The 17,148-nt window shown below is 47.6% G+C and overlaps 7 protein-coding genes across 7 annotated transcripts; 5 read left to right on the forward strand and 2 right to left on the reverse strand.

Moving 5' to 3' along the window:
• Positions 1-108: 108 nt before the first annotated feature.
• On the forward strand, positions 109-2,793 carry EDB93DRAFT_1078195 (P-loop containing nucleoside triphosphate hydrolase protein; the record flags this gene model as incomplete). The annotated part of the gene is made up of 12 exons (XM_041445361.1): positions 109-374; positions 427-451; positions 501-954; positions 1,005-1,127; positions 1,180-1,310; positions 1,359-1,621; positions 1,674-1,755; positions 1,802-1,981; positions 2,034-2,323; positions 2,376-2,479; positions 2,540-2,636; positions 2,688-2,793. The coding sequence occupies 12 exons, from the start codon at positions 109-111 to the stop codon at positions 2,791-2,793; spliced, it is 2,121 nt and encodes a 706-aa protein (XP_041311500.1).
• Positions 2,794-3,910: 1,117 nt separating this feature from the next.
• Positions 3,911-5,508, forward strand: EDB93DRAFT_1246812 (putative serine esterase-domain-containing protein; the record flags this gene model as incomplete). The annotated part of the gene is made up of 6 exons (XM_041452505.1): positions 3,911-4,114; positions 4,172-4,275; positions 4,326-4,601; positions 4,652-4,738; positions 4,787-4,943; positions 4,996-5,508. 6 exons carry the CDS (start codon positions 3,911-3,913, stop codon positions 5,506-5,508), a joined length of 1,341 nt encoding a protein of 446 aa, XP_041311501.1.
• A 1,017-nt stretch (positions 5,509-6,525) lies between these two features.
• On the forward strand, positions 6,526-7,866 carry EDB93DRAFT_813437 (uncharacterized protein). Its single transcript, XM_041457567.1, has 5 exons — positions 6,526-6,593; positions 6,643-6,781; positions 6,832-6,876; positions 6,943-7,225; positions 7,277-7,866. Coding segments are annotated over exons 2-5 (663 nt in total). The 5' UTR covers positions 6,526-6,593; positions 6,643-6,779; the 3' UTR covers positions 7,610-7,866.
• A 257-nt stretch (positions 7,867-8,123) lies between these two features.
• On the reverse strand, positions 8,124-8,424 carry EDB93DRAFT_1325967 (uncharacterized protein; the record flags this gene model as incomplete). The annotated part of the gene is made up of 2 exons (XM_041455046.1): positions 8,124-8,283; positions 8,348-8,424. The coding sequence occupies 2 exons, from the start codon at positions 8,422-8,424 to the stop codon at positions 8,124-8,126; spliced, it is 237 nt and encodes a 78-aa protein (XP_041311503.1).
• Positions 8,425-9,245: 821 nt separating this feature from the next.
• Positions 9,246-11,340, forward strand: EDB93DRAFT_1124536 (NIF-domain-containing protein). Its single transcript, XM_041448682.1, has 5 exons — positions 9,246-10,407; positions 10,458-10,562; positions 10,615-10,764; positions 10,828-10,926; positions 10,982-11,340. Exons 1-5 carry the CDS (start codon positions 9,694-9,696, stop codon positions 11,186-11,188), a joined length of 1,275 nt encoding a protein of 424 aa, XP_041311504.1. The 5' UTR covers positions 9,246-9,693; the 3' UTR covers positions 11,189-11,340.
• On the reverse strand, positions 11,341-13,452 carry EDB93DRAFT_1124539 (uncharacterized protein). Its single transcript, XM_041448683.1, has 2 exons — positions 13,387-13,452; positions 11,341-13,338 (listed from the first exon to the last, which is right to left on the reverse strand). The coding sequence occupies exon 2, from the start codon at positions 13,286-13,288 to the stop codon at positions 11,495-11,497; it is 1,794 nt and encodes a 597-aa protein (XP_041311505.1). The 5' UTR covers positions 13,289-13,338; positions 13,387-13,452; the 3' UTR covers positions 11,341-11,494.
• Positions 13,453-14,471: 1,019 nt separating this feature from the next.
• On the forward strand, positions 14,472-17,137 carry EDB93DRAFT_1078717 (P-loop containing nucleoside triphosphate hydrolase protein; the record flags this gene model as incomplete). Its single annotated transcript, XM_041445403.1, has 12 exons — positions 14,472-14,737; positions 14,789-14,813; positions 14,863-15,307; positions 15,358-15,480; positions 15,533-15,663; positions 15,712-15,971; positions 16,022-16,103; positions 16,148-16,327; positions 16,378-16,667; positions 16,720-16,835; positions 16,884-16,990; positions 17,054-17,137. 12 exons carry the CDS (start codon positions 14,472-14,474, stop codon positions 17,135-17,137), a joined length of 2,109 nt encoding a protein of 702 aa, XP_041311506.1.
• Between the last annotated feature and the right edge of the window lie 11 nt (positions 17,138-17,148).

Consider the following 17,148-nt stretch of genomic DNA (forward strand, 5'->3'; position numbering starts at 1 on the left):
CACATATGGTAGTGTTCGGGGTTTACCTGACGCCTGGGCACCGCCATTCCAGATGTGTTCTGACTTTGTCCTTAGCATTCTTCCACCGTGATCAGGAGAGAGAGACCGATGAAAAAAAAAGCAGGAGAATTCGACTACAAGGACACTCGTCGTTACAAGCATACCCGCATCGGTGTATGGGATCTCTACGAAGAACGCCAAAGACGCATACGGACCTCACCGATATTGAAGGCATGCGCGCAGATAATCCAAAGCGCTCCACTTCTAGTTCGCATGTTCAAGGATGTACTCAGCATCAGACGGTGCTCCGTGCTTCTCCCCGCATACTTTGTCGTAAGCGTTTTAGCTTCCCTCATACCCGCTGTTTCCCTGTGGTACGTATAACGATAGGCAACTTCCCTGTACACTCTTAATGTCGTTGCGCAGGTACTCGGGACAATTGCTCCACCTAGTAATGTCTCTTCTACTTTCATCTGTACTGCCAACTCATCTTGTACTAGGTAGAGACCCTAATGGAGACACGTACTGTGGACACAACGGTGCTCGTGCATTTTGCGGCGGCACATCTTATATGCACAGTTGCCATGCGTTTCCTCAGATACTCGCAAGATGGCATAAGCCCCCCTCTGAGGTTGTACATCAAACAATTCTACAATGAGCAATTCTTCCACTCAACTGTGCGCCTCGACATGCCCGCATTCAAAACTGTTAACGACTTTTCAATAATGCACCATCTCAAGTATAGCTTCTCGTATTGGAATACTTCGCCAATTTGGGAAACTATCGACACGTTGATGAGCATCACAATGAGACTTATCTATCTGCTTTCTCAGTTTTTGGTTCTGATTATAGTCATGTGGGAACAACGGGATGGTCTGCTTCTTGTGGTTCTCGCATTTTTACCATGCATATTGCCCCAGGATAGCACGGGAAAGACAGTAGTTGGATCCTTGGGTATGTGAATAACTGATGCTTCTAAGCCTTTGTCTGAATCCGATCTTCAGCTTGGGGTGCGACAACGACCAACGAAGATCTCATTCACATGCAAAGTCTGAAGGACTTCGTTGCTGAGTCCTCATACCGCCAGGAGCTTGTCGCAGGCAACCTCAGCGAACACCTCAGTACACGTATTGTCAATGCGCCTTGCCAGACAAATTTATGTTGACTTTGTCAAACCAGGATATCGCGAAACATCTCAGCGCCTGGGTCACGATGTGGTTGATTTCCCGGAGCTGAACAGATTTCATCATTTCAAAGACTGTCTCAGCTTTGCGTTTATCCTCCGAGAAACAATGCACATTCTACCTCAGGTATGCAGAGTTGACCTTGGAATTGACGAAATAGGCTTAATAAATTAGATCATCTTCGCATTGCATGTAGTGAAAAATCCAATGACAACTCCCCTCTCCTTGGCATCGCTCATATTCATCAAGCAAGCCTCTAATCTATCCAGTGATGCAAATTTCTCGATATCCATGAAGTTATACACTCTTGCGAGATCTTTGTCCAGTACACGCAATGTATATGAGGCAGGGAACATACAGAATAAGGTTGCGGATGGCACGGAACCGTTCCCTGAGAATCAGCAATCTCTCGCGAACGGCATTTCCGTTGAGTTCAGGTTGTTTAGTGTTCGTTGCTTCATAGAATAATTTCTAATGCATGTATGCTAGGAATGTTTCATTCCAGTACCCTGGTCAAGACCGGTGTGCTCTACGGAATGTATCGTTCAAGATTGAGGCTGGTCAGCTATGCGTAAGTACATCCACACTCTTGTGATACTCTCTAATCACGATAGCAGGTCATCGTTGGTGTAAATGGCTCTGGAAAGAGTACGATCTTAAAACTGATCTCCCGCATCTACGACCCAACAGAGGGCACCATCCTCATCGACGACTGTGACATCAAAACCTTCAGACTTGCTGACCTCCGTGCTGCTATGTCCATCCTCTTTCAAGACTATTCGCAATTCCCTTTCTCCGTAAGTCATAGTACTCGCGCACTCCGGAAATGACTTATCAAGGCACACGCAGATGCACGAGAACATCGGGCTTGGAAATCCCGCCCTTGCACATGACGACGACAAGGTTCGCGAAGCCGCCCGGCTCGGGGGTGCAGAAGAATTCATTGACGAGCTCCCTGACGGATTCGATACCTACCTTAACCGTCACGTGTATGATTACTTTGGGGACCTTCCTGAAGGTACCACAACGCTCTTCGGGTATCCCATTGACCTCTCAAACGAGGATCCCATTAGCGACATGCATGAATCCAAAGCTCCAGGCATTCAAATTAGCCGTGGGCAGGCACAGCGGCTTGCAATGTACGTGACCATACTTTGACCTCTTAGGTGTAGGTGTGGACTGTTCAAGTAGCTCCCGCACATTCATGCGTTCATTGGTATCTGAAACTGAGTCTTCCGCTGGCATGCTGCTATTCGACGAGCCGAGTGCCTCCCTGGATCCTACGGCCGAATATGGTGCGCTGCCCTGTTTCTTTGATATGCCAATTTAGAGGTAGTTATAACTGGTGGAAATAGGTCTTTTCGAGCGTCTACGGAAGTTGAGGGGTAACAAGACCATGATATTCTCTACTCACCGGTTTGGAAATCTCACCCGACATGCGGACCTCATTTTGTGAGTTTCTGTTTGCTCGAACACCAATGCTTGCTGACGTAGTCATCGCAGGTACATCGACGAAACTGTCCAGGAAGAAGGGACGCATGACGAACTCATGAAGAAAGGGGGAGAGTATGCTCGTGTTTGGGATCTGCAAGCAAAATCTTTCATTTAACGACCGGATACGGAGAACACAACAGTATCCCGGATTATTTTGTACCACTCATTCTCATGCCACATGCCAATTTTCTCGGGTTCAATCTGTACTAGTGGGTCGCGTGATTGCCAGCATCGTAGCGACTGACCTGTCCGATGTTTGAGTCTAACTCAAATATTTCCACCCTGAGGCCTGAGTGGGTGTGTTGTGGTGTTTCGTCGTTGGTAATAGCGACCAATTGTAACGGTTACGCGCGGGCGGCGGGCTGACCAATGTTACACCAACACACCCGAATTCACGTGTCAGGGGGTCGTTAATCCCTGTTTTCGAGCCGGGATTCAGGCCCATTAAAGTCGTATGAGTGATCGTATAACAGGTGATGATGATGTAAATGGGAACCCGTTTGCTACTAGATTTCAATGTGGTCCTAGACATGTCACAGATGCTGCTTTCACTGCTTCAGAATGTAGTTTTTGACCCATACAATTGCCCAGTGTGTATATCAAATTTAGCAGTGGTGCACAAGTTGCCGGCCTCAGACATCCGCAGTCTCGACAAACCTTGAGACCATGATTACAATGTGGATTGGTGCCATGCTCGTGCCCCAGCGTGATTGAGCTCGGGTACGTTGAGTATGTCAGTTCAGAGCAGAGTTAGTACTGTCTTTGTCAGGATCCTCATCGCACCCATTCTCCTCAGGTGACGCTTGCGGGAACAAGGAGCAGTGGCTGACTCCGCCTGAATTTGCCGACCCTGCCGACTCAGAGCTCAGACTGCACAGACTTGTACCAGACTGGCGCGAACTGACATTAATATTCACCACGTTTGACCAGTTGAAACTTGCCAAGCTTACCTCTCAGGGCTGGCAGTGTGCAAACTAATGTCCAACTTGAGCGATTTGAACGATGCTGGCCCATTGCGTTACATAACAGGTGTGCGTCAGCATCGACGCTAGCCTAAGCGCAGCACAAGCTGCCGGCCGGTAACGCGGTCTTGACACCCACGGCGTGGAAGCTAGGCATGAGGTTCACGACTCCACATATTTATAACTTCCCGTCTTCTTGTCGTCTTACTGTATTAATCTCTTGCTGTATATCAACCGCCAATCCCGTATCGTTCAGTCAGCCGTTCTATAATGACAGACGTCCATCTACTCGTCTTGATCCACGGAATGTGGGGAAATCCCTCTCATCTCGCTCATATGAATAAAATCATCCGGGAGGTGAAAGGTGAAGTTGAGGACGGTGACATTGAGCTTGAAGTTCTTGTCGCTGAGACCAATAAGGATGAATCCACATATGACGGAATCGACTGGGGAGGTGAAAGAGTGGCTGAAGAGGTATTTCTGTTTATTATTGTCAACACATATGAGGGTTCTCAGTGCGCATAAAACCAGATTCGACAGAAAACCGCGGACCTGGAGAAGGAAGGTCGGAAGGTGACTCGCTTCTCAGTCACAGGCTATAGTCTTGGCGGCTTGGTTGCTCGTTATGTCATTGGGTGCGTGTTACAGTCATTGCCGTTGTGAATGGTCTAACCAATAAAACTAGTGTCCTTCACCAGTCGAAGTTTTTCGAAACGGTCCAACCTGTCAATTTTAACACTTTAGCAACCCCGCACATCGGCATACCTAGATTCCCTTCAACATTCTCCTCGATATCTGCATTTCTGGGACCGAAGCTTCTTTCCCGTTCGGGCGAGCAGTTCTTTTGTGTCGACAAGTGGTCGCCACGAGGAAGGCCACTCGTAGAGGTCCTTGCTGACCCTGACCGCATTTTTTATCAAGCACTGATATTGTTTCCTAATATTAGAATTTATGCCAATGCGTAAGTTCGAACATCTCGCATTCGTCCGCTGTCCCTGACTGTGACCCCAGTATCAATGACTTGACTGTACCATACGTCACTTCTGGTATCAGTGCAGAAAACCCCTTTGGCGATTACGAGAAGAATGGCATCAAAATGTGATTGTCTCGTTCGTGATGCATGAGTTGATTCTAACTATATTTCAGTGATTTCCACGAGAAGTACGAGCACGTCATCAAATCTTACTCGACGCCTCCCTTGTCATCTGCCACCACGAAAGAGCCACAGCGCTGGTTTGAGACTATACGTAACATGCGTCCGCCGTTACCTCCGCGATTCCAAGCCAAGTTTCCTTTGAATTTGGTATGCAAATTTCCTTTGAAACTCGCCGCCTTATCTCACAGTAACAATATAGGCCGTTTATGCCCTCCTACCCGTCCTCTTCCCGACACTTATCTGCTTTATTCTCATCCGACTATCATTTCAATCGCACCAGTCTCGTGGTCGACTAAGGCACCTTGAAGCGCAATCAACCAGAGAAAGACTTGTTCATATTATTGGCAAACTAGAGAGCGAACTCGAAAGCGCCGCAGTTGATTTGTATGATGACCCTGCTGGCACTCCCATCGCTGCATCGCCCATACCTGGTGCTGACCCTGCTGATGAGGCCGACCCCACCAAGCCTACAAAGAGACAGGATGAGAAATCACGATCAAAGCCTCCTCCATACCAACCTTTGTTGACGCCTGTTCAACTTCAGTGCATAGAGAACCTCAACAAGATACCACAGTTGAAGAAAGAGCGAGCTTTCTTTGAAGGTATACGCAATTCTCATGCAGTGATAGTCTGTCGTGACCCCAAGGCGTTTAAGCAGCATTTAGAGGGCGAGGGCGTGTTACGACACTGGGCGGATCACTTTGAGCTGTAGCTTTTATTGTGTTCTTGTTGTATTGTTTACTTACACGTAGAACATTTACAGAGACAATATTACATATCGACTTCATAGATTGACGCTCGTGATCGGTAAGCACAGCGTCGGAGGCTTTTAATTTTGTAGTCCTCTGTCGGTCGAACCCCAACAATAAGCTTAAGCGAGGTCGTCGCATAGCGATCATCGATCATGAAAGGGCCTTCAGATCGGTTGCGTGCGATATCTTCAGCCTTTGTTTTACAAAGGCTTATAATCTACGCGACTCCCCATGGCCACTGTCCTTTGATCGATCGACTATTATCTTGGAATCTCGCTCGCGCAACATGCCCATCATTCGACGCGGGAGCACATACCTCGACGTCTCCACGACAGCGCACACACCAGAAGGACGGTTGAAGCTCAACAAAGTTTGCGCTGGTCGCAACCTTGCCAAACAGCATGGTAAGTGGCGTCTTCAACTCTGACACCGTACGTGCTGTAAACGTCTGCGATCCACCAGCTGTCTGTACCGCTCTGCTATTCATTTGCGAAGAAAATCGCGATCTAGGTCCCGCAGATACCTTACTCGTAACGTTTGAGGAATTAAAGACTACAAGTTCGTCTCGTTACATAATTTTTGATCTTTTTTTGTACCCGTCTCATTGTGATCCAGTGAAAAGTCGGGCGAGCGCTGCTGGCTTGAAGGTAGGCTCTTGCCAGCCTGGTCACTTGCGGCGGGTGCTCTGTTTCTTCGTAAGACGTCGTCCGAATACTTAGTGTGAGACTTTTATCAATACTAAAACACACATCCTCGTTTCACAGTTGGAGCATGGGCTTATCGACTTGACCTTTGTCCATAATGGCCGTCAGCGGAATGTGGTCCAACAGATAAAAATTCAATCCAGCTTCTACGACATGCAAGTGCTAGCACATCTTCAAACAAAGATATACACTCATATATATTTCGTCTCTCACACAGTTATCGTGGCTTTCAAGAAGTCCTGGACGGACGTGGAACGCTATCAGCTCTAGAAAAATACCGTGCATACATGTCGCTTGCAACCAAGGTATTGGGAAAGGATCGAACACCGACTTTGCTCCAGGTAGGCGATCAGGCCGTGCTCCGTGCTCTATCCTGACTCCTATTACGAGAGGCGGCTAGGTGTTCTTTCCAATATTCCAGAAAGTATCAGGATTTGGAGTCCTCTTTGCGTCGAGAAAGACATGCAGCTAGTTGTCAGGTAAATGCTGTCGTGGACAACGAAGTCGATAAGGATGATGATGACTTGATGTGAGTGAGCATTTTAAATAATATTGTGCATTCGTATTTATTGTGCATAGGCAGTCCGAAGAACCCCATAACAATCGGGTCGTTCCCTTCACACCGTGAGTACAATTCATAAAGACTGCGCTAGCTCACACACTGCCAGTTGTACTGATATTTGACTGCAGTGCTCGCACGCTGAGTTATAGCCACAGTGATAGAGACATTGGCCTCCCCACACCCGAGTCACTGCCTCGACGACGAGTGGCTGCGTCACCACCTCCTTCGCCTACATCCACAGCATCATTCTCCGGGTTCACGTCTTCTGGTAATGATGCGCATAGCCCTTCTGATAGGCAGAACCTTCAAACGGCTGGCGGCTCGCGCTCCGGCCCCATTTCTCTCGCCATCGGTTATTTATCAGGGTTCATGGGGGGTTTCCGATCGTCATCTCACATGTTCCTCCCGGAGGTAAGCGTTTTTGCAAATAGGCAGTAAAGTTCAAGCACTAAAATGTTGAAGATATCATCGCTACAAACACAAGTCGCAGATCTGCAGAGATTATTGGTTGCTGCTGGGAATGCTCTTGATGCGGCGAATGGGACTACCCAGGCGTCACAAGAGCGATGCTTGGGCATTCTTGAAGAACTTCGCAGTGCTCACGTCACCATTACGGATCTCAAGAGTCGAGCTGCGAGGGATGCAGTTGAAAAAGATAATTTGCTGCGAGAAGTCGGACATCTCAAGGAGGAGGTGTCACGTTTGCAGGGTGGTGTGGAACAAATTACCCGTATTGCGCGCGGGGTAGGTCTTTTGATTGATGTTTTGTTTGTATGCTTACCGTTCGGATTTTAGTTGATGCCGCTGTAGTAAGTTAATTCTCGGCTGCTTGGTCTAGGACACGACTTGGCGAGAAATCACATGTAAATTTAACGACCTCATGATATGTACTACTAGATCTGGGACAGTGGATAGCATGTTGATGCCCGAACCACACTGGTTTCGGGTTCTGGACATTCAATTGATATATTAGATTTTATTTTATTTTTGCTTCAGAGGTTGGTCCTTTGGGGACGCCGTATGTTGGGCATTGTCTCGTCTATTGTATGGTGTTGGTCAGATACTTTTATATATAACGCTGACTTGTAATACATTGGATTGATGATTAAGAGGTAGTGCTAGTTAGGATACTGTTAAGAGCAATACAACGTAGAGTGCCGGTGAATACTAAATATTAAATAGTGAATCAAATAATGATATAATGTCCCGCATCGAAGAATGGATGTGTGCGATTTAGAAGCCCGATTTTACTGCTGTTTCTGTGCATGTATGCGCCTGTGAATAGGGTGCGAGCAGACAGATGCCCCTCTCAGGCCAAGATCACGCTGCGACGGCGAGAGGTGACGAGGATGAAATCGTTTGGAAGGAAGGAAGCACGTTGATGTTTGCGAGTGACGCCAGTGACGCGCTTCCATGCACGAACGACCTGGCGTTCGATATATTTACCGCAAGAGATGCGTGTCGTTCTCCTATAACACGATCGAGGCGAGGAAAGATGAGCAAAAAGTATTGGGCGGCGTAGATGATGCTTACAACGGCTTAGATTCCACGATCCAGGGCTCGGAAGTGAGGAAAGCATGGTGGGGAAGGTGAGCGCGACTGGTAGTCATGTTGAATACTGCGAGGTGTGAAATTGTGATGGGAGGTTTTGTTGTGAGGAAGTAATGAGAAATGGAATGAAAATCACGAATAGGCTTGCAGATGAGTCGAGACGGGCCGGAAGGGAGAGTTTTGTTGTGTTGATAGTAGATAGGGGAGCGAAATGCGAGGTGTCGAAGCAGTGAGGGTCGAAGCACTCATGGTTAAGGTAAGGTTTTTATACTACGACCCGCGGACAATTTCCACAGGAATGAGCTCCTATTGTTATACACGAAAAGATGTACATTGTCCTGACACCGAGATGTGGTGCTGGCAGTCGAGTCGACCGACAACAAGGCTTGCCTTTTTTGGCCAAAGCTCATTGTTTAGCGTTACGACGCATGTTATTTCCACGCTCAGGTACTTTCAGTTGGTTCATGTTCTTTGCACGATCGAACGTCCGCGTCAATCATCAAATGAATTGATTTCCAAAGCCTATAGCTCTGTGGATTTTGAAATTCATACCGCCGGTCCTGATGTGCCGCGGTTGCTCTCAACGTTCACCGAGGGAACGAGTGTCGGGGCTACTAGGCCCTGTTCGTGTTTTGAGGTCCAGATTCTCCGTCACGCAATGCACAGAAGGTATCTTTGACCAACGGCGCACACTTCCTTATCTGCATCCCAGGGGTGAAGCACGGCCTTGCCTCTATGAAGGCCGCCTAGCCCCTAAAGGACTCGGTTTCGTGGAATGACATAGACAACCCGGACATTCGAACTGGAGCGTACGAGACCGCATTTTCCACGAGTATAGGTAACAACGGGTTATCATTCTACAGCACTTGTTCCCCCTATCAATTCATATAATTTCAATTTGAAAATGAACCTCCCTGTGTGATACTGCTTTCAACCTTTCAACCACTTCGTTATCTTCAGTCAGATAAACCCAAGATGCCGTTCCTGGTTTGGATTCACACCACACGTAACGTTTTTTTGACGCTGCCTTGTTGCTTCCGCGCGGCCACAATTAATTGACGCTTAGCTCAACGGCCGCAAGTGCTGCTAAACGGGAGGCAACGCTGTAGGCAGCTTGTCATTGGACCACGGCCTTCAGCTCTACTAGCTCCCTGCATCAACTCTCCCCCCTTTTTATATCGTCTGTTCACAAATCGCAGTACTCCAATACTTCCCGCAGTGTACTACGAGCTCACTCATAGTACTACTCTCATCCTCATCCTCATTTGTCTAGAACACCTCTCGTTCGACAACCCTCTCCTGATAAGAATATCTGGTCCCTAATCATCATGCCATCAGATACTCAATCTACAACTTACAAGAAGGCTGCTGCGTCCGCACCTTCCAAGGATTCATTATTGAAGACGCCACATGCAACTGGCAGGCAGGTCTCACCACGCGTTCATCCCTCTATCATCTCTTCCAAACAGAACGTGGGCAGTGCAACATCAATTTCTTCATCATCCACTGCATCTCCGCCACTCGAAAAACGCGAAGAATCAGCAGGCACATCCACACTCCTCTCGCAAAATAACTCAAGGCGCAGTAGTCTCCAATGTCGTTCTCAATCTAAAGATCACACTTCATTTGTCGGCTCTTCGGAGTTAAAACGTGTCAAGAAATCAAAGGAGGGCTTCTTCACCACGTTCTTTCGCAAGCTCTTCTCCTGCGGTGGACTCAATTCACAAGCTCATGACATCGATGTCGATGGTCCTCACAAGACCGCCGGAAATGATCGGAATAAATTTTCTGAAAAACTTCCAGTTCCAGTAGAGAAAGACCAACCCGCTGTACCTCCCAAAGATGCGATAGATAGTACTGCGGGCGCTACTAGTAGAGGCGTGCAGCCCCCGGGTTCCTCCGTTCCTGGTCAGGTATTAAAAACCTCTTCAACTCGCCCTTCCGAACAGCGGAACGAGTCGGATGACGTTCCGTTTGATGAGTTAAGCGAGGAAGATGAAATGCTTATCAGAAATGGGGGTGCAGGCATTCCCATCGGCCCTGTAAGTCGATCCGTAGTTCAATTCACATATTTTTGACTTCAAGTCTACAGGACGGAAAGGAATACCCACTTATGCCACCAATCGCGCCTAAACATGTTGGCAAGAAGTGTTTAGTACTCGACTTGGACGAGACCCTCGTCCATAGTAACTTCCTGGTATGTTTGACACTCCAATTCTATGCCTGCTTCTGACGTCTCTTGCTTTCAGCCCATACCAGATCCAGACTTCATCGTTCCTGTTGAAATCGAGAATCGCTGGCACAACATGTATGTACAGAAGCGCCCAGGAGTAGACGAGTTTCTTCGACAGATGGGTGAGCTATACGAAGTGGTAGTGTACACCGCAAGTCTGGGCTCCGTGCGTTTATTGCAGATGGCTGGGTCATGAAATTCAACTGATGTCTTGTTTCACCGCATTTAGTATGCGGATCCAGTGATGGACCATCTTGATCTCTACAGTGCCGTTTCGCATAGGCTCTTTCGGGAAAGCTGTTTCCGTTATAGAGGAAACTACGTCAAGGTTCGTTTGCTCCCTGCTGAAAAACGGTTACGTATCTGACCATCCTTATCTTCAGGACCTGTCGCAACTCGGACGCCCGATGGCAGATACCATCATCATCGACAATTCACCGGCATCATATATCTTTCATCCCAACAATGCCGTACCTATATCCTCATGGTTTAACGATCCTCACGATACCGAACTGATAGACATATGCCCCCTTCTTGCAGACCTCAGCGACACGAAAGATGTGCGAAGCGCGTTGAACACCATTTTATGACAACTTGTTTTAGAGCTGGGATATGCTGAAAGTATTTATGGGACGCTGGTGTTCAAACGTTCATGACTTAATCATGAGATATATGACAATGTATGAATAGATGCGTACTTGCAGAATATATTGTCATACATAGCAAGTACGAGAAATGACACCCCACTGTTAATAAAATTGCGTACCGAGTGTATACAGTACCTACGTATGTTTGTTATTGAAGCGAACGTGATTCGCGTAGCAAGTATCAGAGCGTAAGAAAGGATAAGCTCTAGCTACTGAACGACTGAGTCGTATCCATCTGTCAAGTCCTAGCTACGAAACGGCAAAATCGTATACATCACTGTAGAAACCGTACTCGTCATCATCCCCATCTTCGAATGAGTCATAGTCGTCGTCATTAAAACTTTCATATTCATCCCAGTCGATGTCGGCTACCACTTCTCGCAACAGCCGCACGTCGTGGGCACTGATGCCCGTACAACCAGTGATTGTAAGATGGTCTAGTCCCCGACCCTTGTTGATACGATCGACGAGCACGTCGAGGAGGTCAGAGGTCTTCGTAAAAGATGAAGAGGAGGGGTGGAACTCCAGGCGTTCTAGGACAAGGTGGGAGAGTGCTGGGGCAAAATTTTGTCTTTTTCGTGATCGCCCGCCTATAGACCGCGCTATGCTGTACGTTTGTGAGCGCAAGGATATGAGAAGATCTTCAAGAGCCTCGGGAGTTCCTTGCAAGTAGATTTTTTCAAGATTGTGAGCGGCGCCGCGGCCAAGAAGATCAGCCCAGAAACCATCCCAACAAGCGGAGAGACCTTTGATGCATAAAGCCTCGAGACTCCTAAAAGGGACGAGCTGCCATAAGTCGCTAAGAATCGCCGTACTTATTTCACTTGGAAAGCCCAAATCAAGAAGAATGACAGGGTATTCCGCCACCCACTCCGGATCCACTGGCAGACAAATATCAGTCAGCGACTCAACCCACGAAGAAGGGTCCCTGGCTGTACTATATTGCATATGAATTCCGCCACTGGCACCAAAGGCAAACAATCGTATGGAACACAGAAATTGGCGAGACTCAGCTGGAATAGCTTTGAGGCAACTTTCCAAGGCATGGGAGATAATGGGGAGGCCCAAATTACATTCTTGATCCTGATCCATAGATGAAGACGCTCTGCATTTGAGTTCAACTTCCAACATCGAGTCAGGTAACTCCACGCAAGCCAACACGTTGGCCACTTCCAAAACTTTCGCGATCAAACGTAATCGCTTCAAGTGAGGAAGTCGAACATTCAGGACACGAGGTGGGCAAGGGAGTGACATCGTTTTTGGGGGAAGAGTCGGGAGAGCATCGTCTAACTCGAGAGTGTGCAGAGCAGGCATACGACGGAGCGCAGAGATCAACTCGTCTAAAGTCGGAAGATATTCCGGTGATAATTTTTCGATACTAAGGACAGTGAGTCCTGTAAGGATTGAAGATGACCATGATATGTCACAATACTTGATTTGAAGGCTGCGAAGGTTTGGCGCGAGAAAAGAAGTCGGGATTGCTATCCGTGGTGTTTGACTAGACCCTGCTTCCAAAAGAAGCGATCGTAATTTGGGAGCAGAATATGATGATACCTTGTCAAGAAATTCCTCAATACAGCGCGTCGTGCCATCATTCAAGAACGGGAAAGAGACCTCTTGCAAACGCTCTATGTTCATCAACACCATTTGGACAGCTTCCATACGATATCGCAGGCCGCGTCTCAAGTTTAACGTAGCCATTTTAGATCTCATGAGCATCTCCTCTGTGACCCGTGAGGAGTTTAGAAACGGAGTGGCCCATAGCTCTGGTGTCCCCAGAGCAACCTCGCGCCAGTGGTGACAAATATGTCCGACTTTAAGCCATAAAAGAACATAGCGGCTGTCAAGAGGATAACATGACTGCGTCTGCTGAACATGATGAACGAAAATAGCACCAAGGATCTCTGGAGGAATGAAGGATATGGGAGAGAAACTATTTCGGCAGGTCCGAAGAGCTCGCATTCTCTCCTCAAGCGCCTCGAGCTCATTGTCAATCTCTGTTTGAGCTCTCGAGTTTAAGGGGGGAGTCTCTGCCGTTACCATTAGTTCGCAGGCAAAAGAATCTGCAGTATTGCAGTATGTAGACTCCACAACTTGAGGAACATCAGTTGATACGTTTGAGATTTTCGGTTGTCACGTACTGTTAGAATAAGAGATCACGACAAGATCACCGAGTGGTTGGGTAAGGGGGTAATTTAAAGCTCAACTTGAAGTTGCTTGAAATCGTATTATGTAATGGTGCAAGTTGAAACCGCCCTCTGAGAAAAGTGGCCGCCGCGCAGCTCTTTGATCATTGAAATTGTTGCTTATATCAAAGCCTGTGCATCACCATCAATTTTTAGCACTGTGACCCGACTGTGATCAATCAGTCCTTCTTAGGCTGCACCCGAGGCAGTTCTTGGGAATTGGCAATGAACTGGAAACCGAGTGTGCTGGGCGCCTACTCTGGAGCTTAAAGCAAGAGACCAATGATCCCTCCAAAGCTCAAGTCCAATGCCATCAACCTCCAGTAAAATGTTGAAGCTCGTTCCAATCCAATATTAAACTACAATTTCCTTTCAAACAAGACCACGGAAACCTATCTGCAGACTGCAGCAAGCTGGCAGCTGATTTCCTGTGTTCAGCAAAAACTCGTTATTTCATCCAGGGTTTCTCGATCCATCTGCCATGCCGTCATTTCAATTGATGTTCGTCATGTTCAGATTTTGATGTTTAGCCAAAATCTCTGATTTGAACGGCTGCTCCAACTACCCGCCCTAGTACTACTAATATCAACCAACCTATGCAAGGTGAGTCGTTTGTCCATACATTCACATCGTCACTGATCGACAAGGAAAGCAACTGTTGAACCTGAACGCGTGAACTTCATATTTCATGTGATGTTTTACATAACTAATCTCTGACGCGGACGTCTGCTCCAAATCTGCCCAGTGATAATATTAGCCTATGCGAGACGCATAGTACATCCATACCGTCGCGGCGTGCATGACCAACAAGATAACATACGACCTTCGAAAGAGCTTCCACAATGTTAAGATCGTTGGCTTTTCCAAGGTTTGAGGCTGTACGAGTGACACATTTGAGAACTAACTGAATTTGGGTTGCAAGACGGTCGCATCATATGATAGTGTCATTACATGACACCTGTATGACGGGCACCGCCATTCCAGATGTTTTCCGACTTTGTCCTTCTTAGCATTTTTCCACCATCAGGAGAGAGAGACCGATGAACACGCACGCAGGAGAATTCGACTACAAGGACGCTCGTCGTTACAAGCATACCCGCATAGGTATATGGGATCTCTACGAGGAACGCCGAACACGCATACGAGCCTCGCCGACATTGAAGATGTGTGCCCAAATAATCCAAAGCACTCCACTTCTAGTTCGCATGTTCAAAGATGTACTCAGCATCAGACGGTGCTCCGTGCTTCTCCCTGCATACTTTGTGGTACAAGTTTTAATTTCCCTCATACCCGCTGTTTCCCTGTGGTACGTCCGATGTAGGCGACTTCTTTGTACATTCATAACATCATTGTGCAGGTACTCTGGACAATTACTCCGCCTTGTAATGTCCTTTCTACTCTCATATGTACTGCCAACTTATCTTGCACTAGGTAGAGACCGCAATGGAGACGCGCACTGTGGACACAACGGTGCTCGTGCATTTTGCTGCAGCACGTCTTATATGCACCGTCGCTATGCGCTTTCTCGAGTATTCCCTAGCCCGCATAACCCCCCCTCTGAGGTTATATATCAAACACTTCCACACCGAGCGCATGTTCCACTCGGCTGTTCGCCTCGACCTGCCCGAATTTCAAACTTTGTCTCAAACGACTGCACTACAGAACCTCGAATATGACTTACCTAGTGTGTTAATTTGGGAAACTATCCAGTCATTGACGGACATCGCAGTGATATTCATTCGTCTGCTCTCTCAGCTTTCGGTTCTGAGTACAGTCATGTGGAAACAACAGGATGGTCTACTTCTTGTGGTTCTCAGTGCTTTGCAATATATATTGCCTTGGGCTAACACGGGAAAAGCAGTAGTCAGATCCTTGGGTACGTCAACAGCTGGTGCTTCTAAGCCTTTGTTAAAGCCAAATACGTAGTTTGGGCCGCGACGACGACCAACGAGGATTTTGTTCACATGCAAGGTCTGAAGAGACTCGCTGCCAGGCTCTTACATCGCCAGGAGCTTGTTGCAGGCAACCTCCGCGAACACATCAGTGCACGTATGTCGACGCGTATTGTTGAACAATCTTATACTGACTTTGTCGGGAACAGGATTTCGCGAAGCATCTCAGCGCATCGGTCACGATGCTGTTAATTTCCCAGATCTAGAAGAATGTCGTTCTTTCAGGGACTGTCTGAGCATCTCGTTCATCCTCCAAGAAACAATGTATGTGCTACCTCAGGTACGTGGAGTTGACCTCAGAGTTGAGGAAGTCGACCAACTCGATTAGATCGTCTTCACCTTGTGCATAGTGAAAAATCCAATGAAAACTCCCCTCTCCTTGGCATCACTCATATGGATCACACATGCCTTTGATCCATCTGGTGACATCGACCTCTTGTCATTTAAGACGTTGTCCCTTGCGGATAATGTGTTCAGAATATGTGAGGTATATGAGATAGAGAACATACAGAATAAGGTTGTGGATGGCACGGAACCGTTCCCCGAGAACCAACAGTCTCTTGCAAATGGTATTTCTGTCGAGTTCAGGTTAATTTGTCTTCATTGCATCATAGAATCATTTCTGATGCATGTGTCAGGGATGTTTCGTTCCAGTACCCTGGTTGGGACAGGTGTGTTCTGCGGAATGTATCATTCAAGATCGAGGCTGGTCAGCTATGCGTAAGTCCATCCACTCTTGTGGCGCTCTCTAATCACGATAGCAGGTCGTTGTTGGCGTGAACGGTTCCGGAAAGAGTACGATTTTGAAACTGATCTCCCGCATCTACGACCCAACAGAGGGTACCATTCTCGTTGACGGTCGTGACATCAAAGCCTTCAGACTTGCTGACCTCCGTGCTGCTATGTCCATCCTCTTTCAAGACTACTCGGAATTTCCCCTCTCCGTAAGCCATATTCGTGCACCCCGGAAGCGACATATTTGACGCACACGCAGGTGCGCAATAACATCGGACTTGGCAACCCCGCCCTCGCACATGACGATGACAAGGTTCGCGAGGCTGCCCGTCTCGGCGGCGCGGAGGAATTCATTGACGAGCTCCCTCACGGATTCGATACCTACCTCGACCGTCCCGTGTATGATTACCATGGGAACCTCCCTGAAGGTACCACGACGCTATTCGGGTATCCCATTGACTCCCCGCCATGGGATCCCACTGGCGATGCCCATGTTTCCGTAAATTCAAATCTTCAAATCAGCGGCGGGCAGGCACAGCGACTTGCAATGTACGTGACCATACCTTGGCTTCTCAGGTGTCGGTGTGCAATGTTCAAATAGCTCCCGCACATTAATGCGCTCATTGGTTCCTGACACTGAGTCTTCCGCTGGCATGCTGTTATTCGACGAGCCGAGTTCCTCCCTGGATCCTACAGCCGAATATGGTGCGCTGCCCTGTTTCTTCGAGATGCCAATTAAGATGTAGTTATGACTGGTGGAAATAGGTCTCTTCGAGCGTCTACGGAAGCTGAGGGGTAACAAGACTATGATATTTTCCACTCACCGGTTTGGAAATCTCACTAAACATGCGGACCTCATTTTGTGGGTTTTTGTTTGCTCGAACACCAATGCTTGCTGACATGGTCATCGCAGGTACATCGAAGAAACTGTCTAGGAAGAAGGGACGCACGATGAACTCATGAAGAAAGGGGGAGAGTATGCTCGTATTTGGAATTTGCAAGCGAAATCTTTCATTTAACGACCAGATAC

Source organism: Suillus bovinus, assembly GCF_016758785.1.
Source record: "Suillus bovinus strain UH-Sbo-P2 chromosome Unknown EDB93scaffold_7, whole genome shotgun sequence".
Classification (NCBI taxonomy): Eukaryota; Fungi; Basidiomycota; class Agaricomycetes; order Boletales; family Suillaceae; genus Suillus; species Suillus bovinus.

Coding starts and splice junctions, on each gene's coding strand:
- EDB93DRAFT_1124539 (XM_041448683.1), bottom strand. CDS start 13,288: ATGGTAACGGCAGAGACTCCCCCCTTAAACTCGAGAGCTCAAACAGAG.
- EDB93DRAFT_1124536 (XM_041448682.1), top strand. CDS start 9,694: ATGCCATCAGATACTCAATCTACAACTTACAAGAAGGCTGCTGCGTCC. Junction 10,408..10,457: donor CAGGCATTCCCATCGGCCCT/GTAAGTCGATCC, acceptor TCAAGTCTACAG/GACGGAAAGGAATACCCACT. Junction 10,765..10,827: donor ACACCGCAAGTCTGGGCTCC/GTGCGTTTATTG, acceptor CACCGCATTTAG/TATGCGGATCCAGTGATGGA.
- EDB93DRAFT_813437 (XM_041457567.1), top strand. Junction 6,877..6,942: donor CGGGTCGTTCCCTTCACACC/GTGAGTACAATT, acceptor ATTTGACTGCAG/TGCTCGCACGCTGAGTTATA. Junction 7,226..7,276: donor CTCACATGTTCCTCCCGGAG/GTAAGCGTTTTT, acceptor AAAATGTTGAAG/ATATCATCGCTACAAACACA.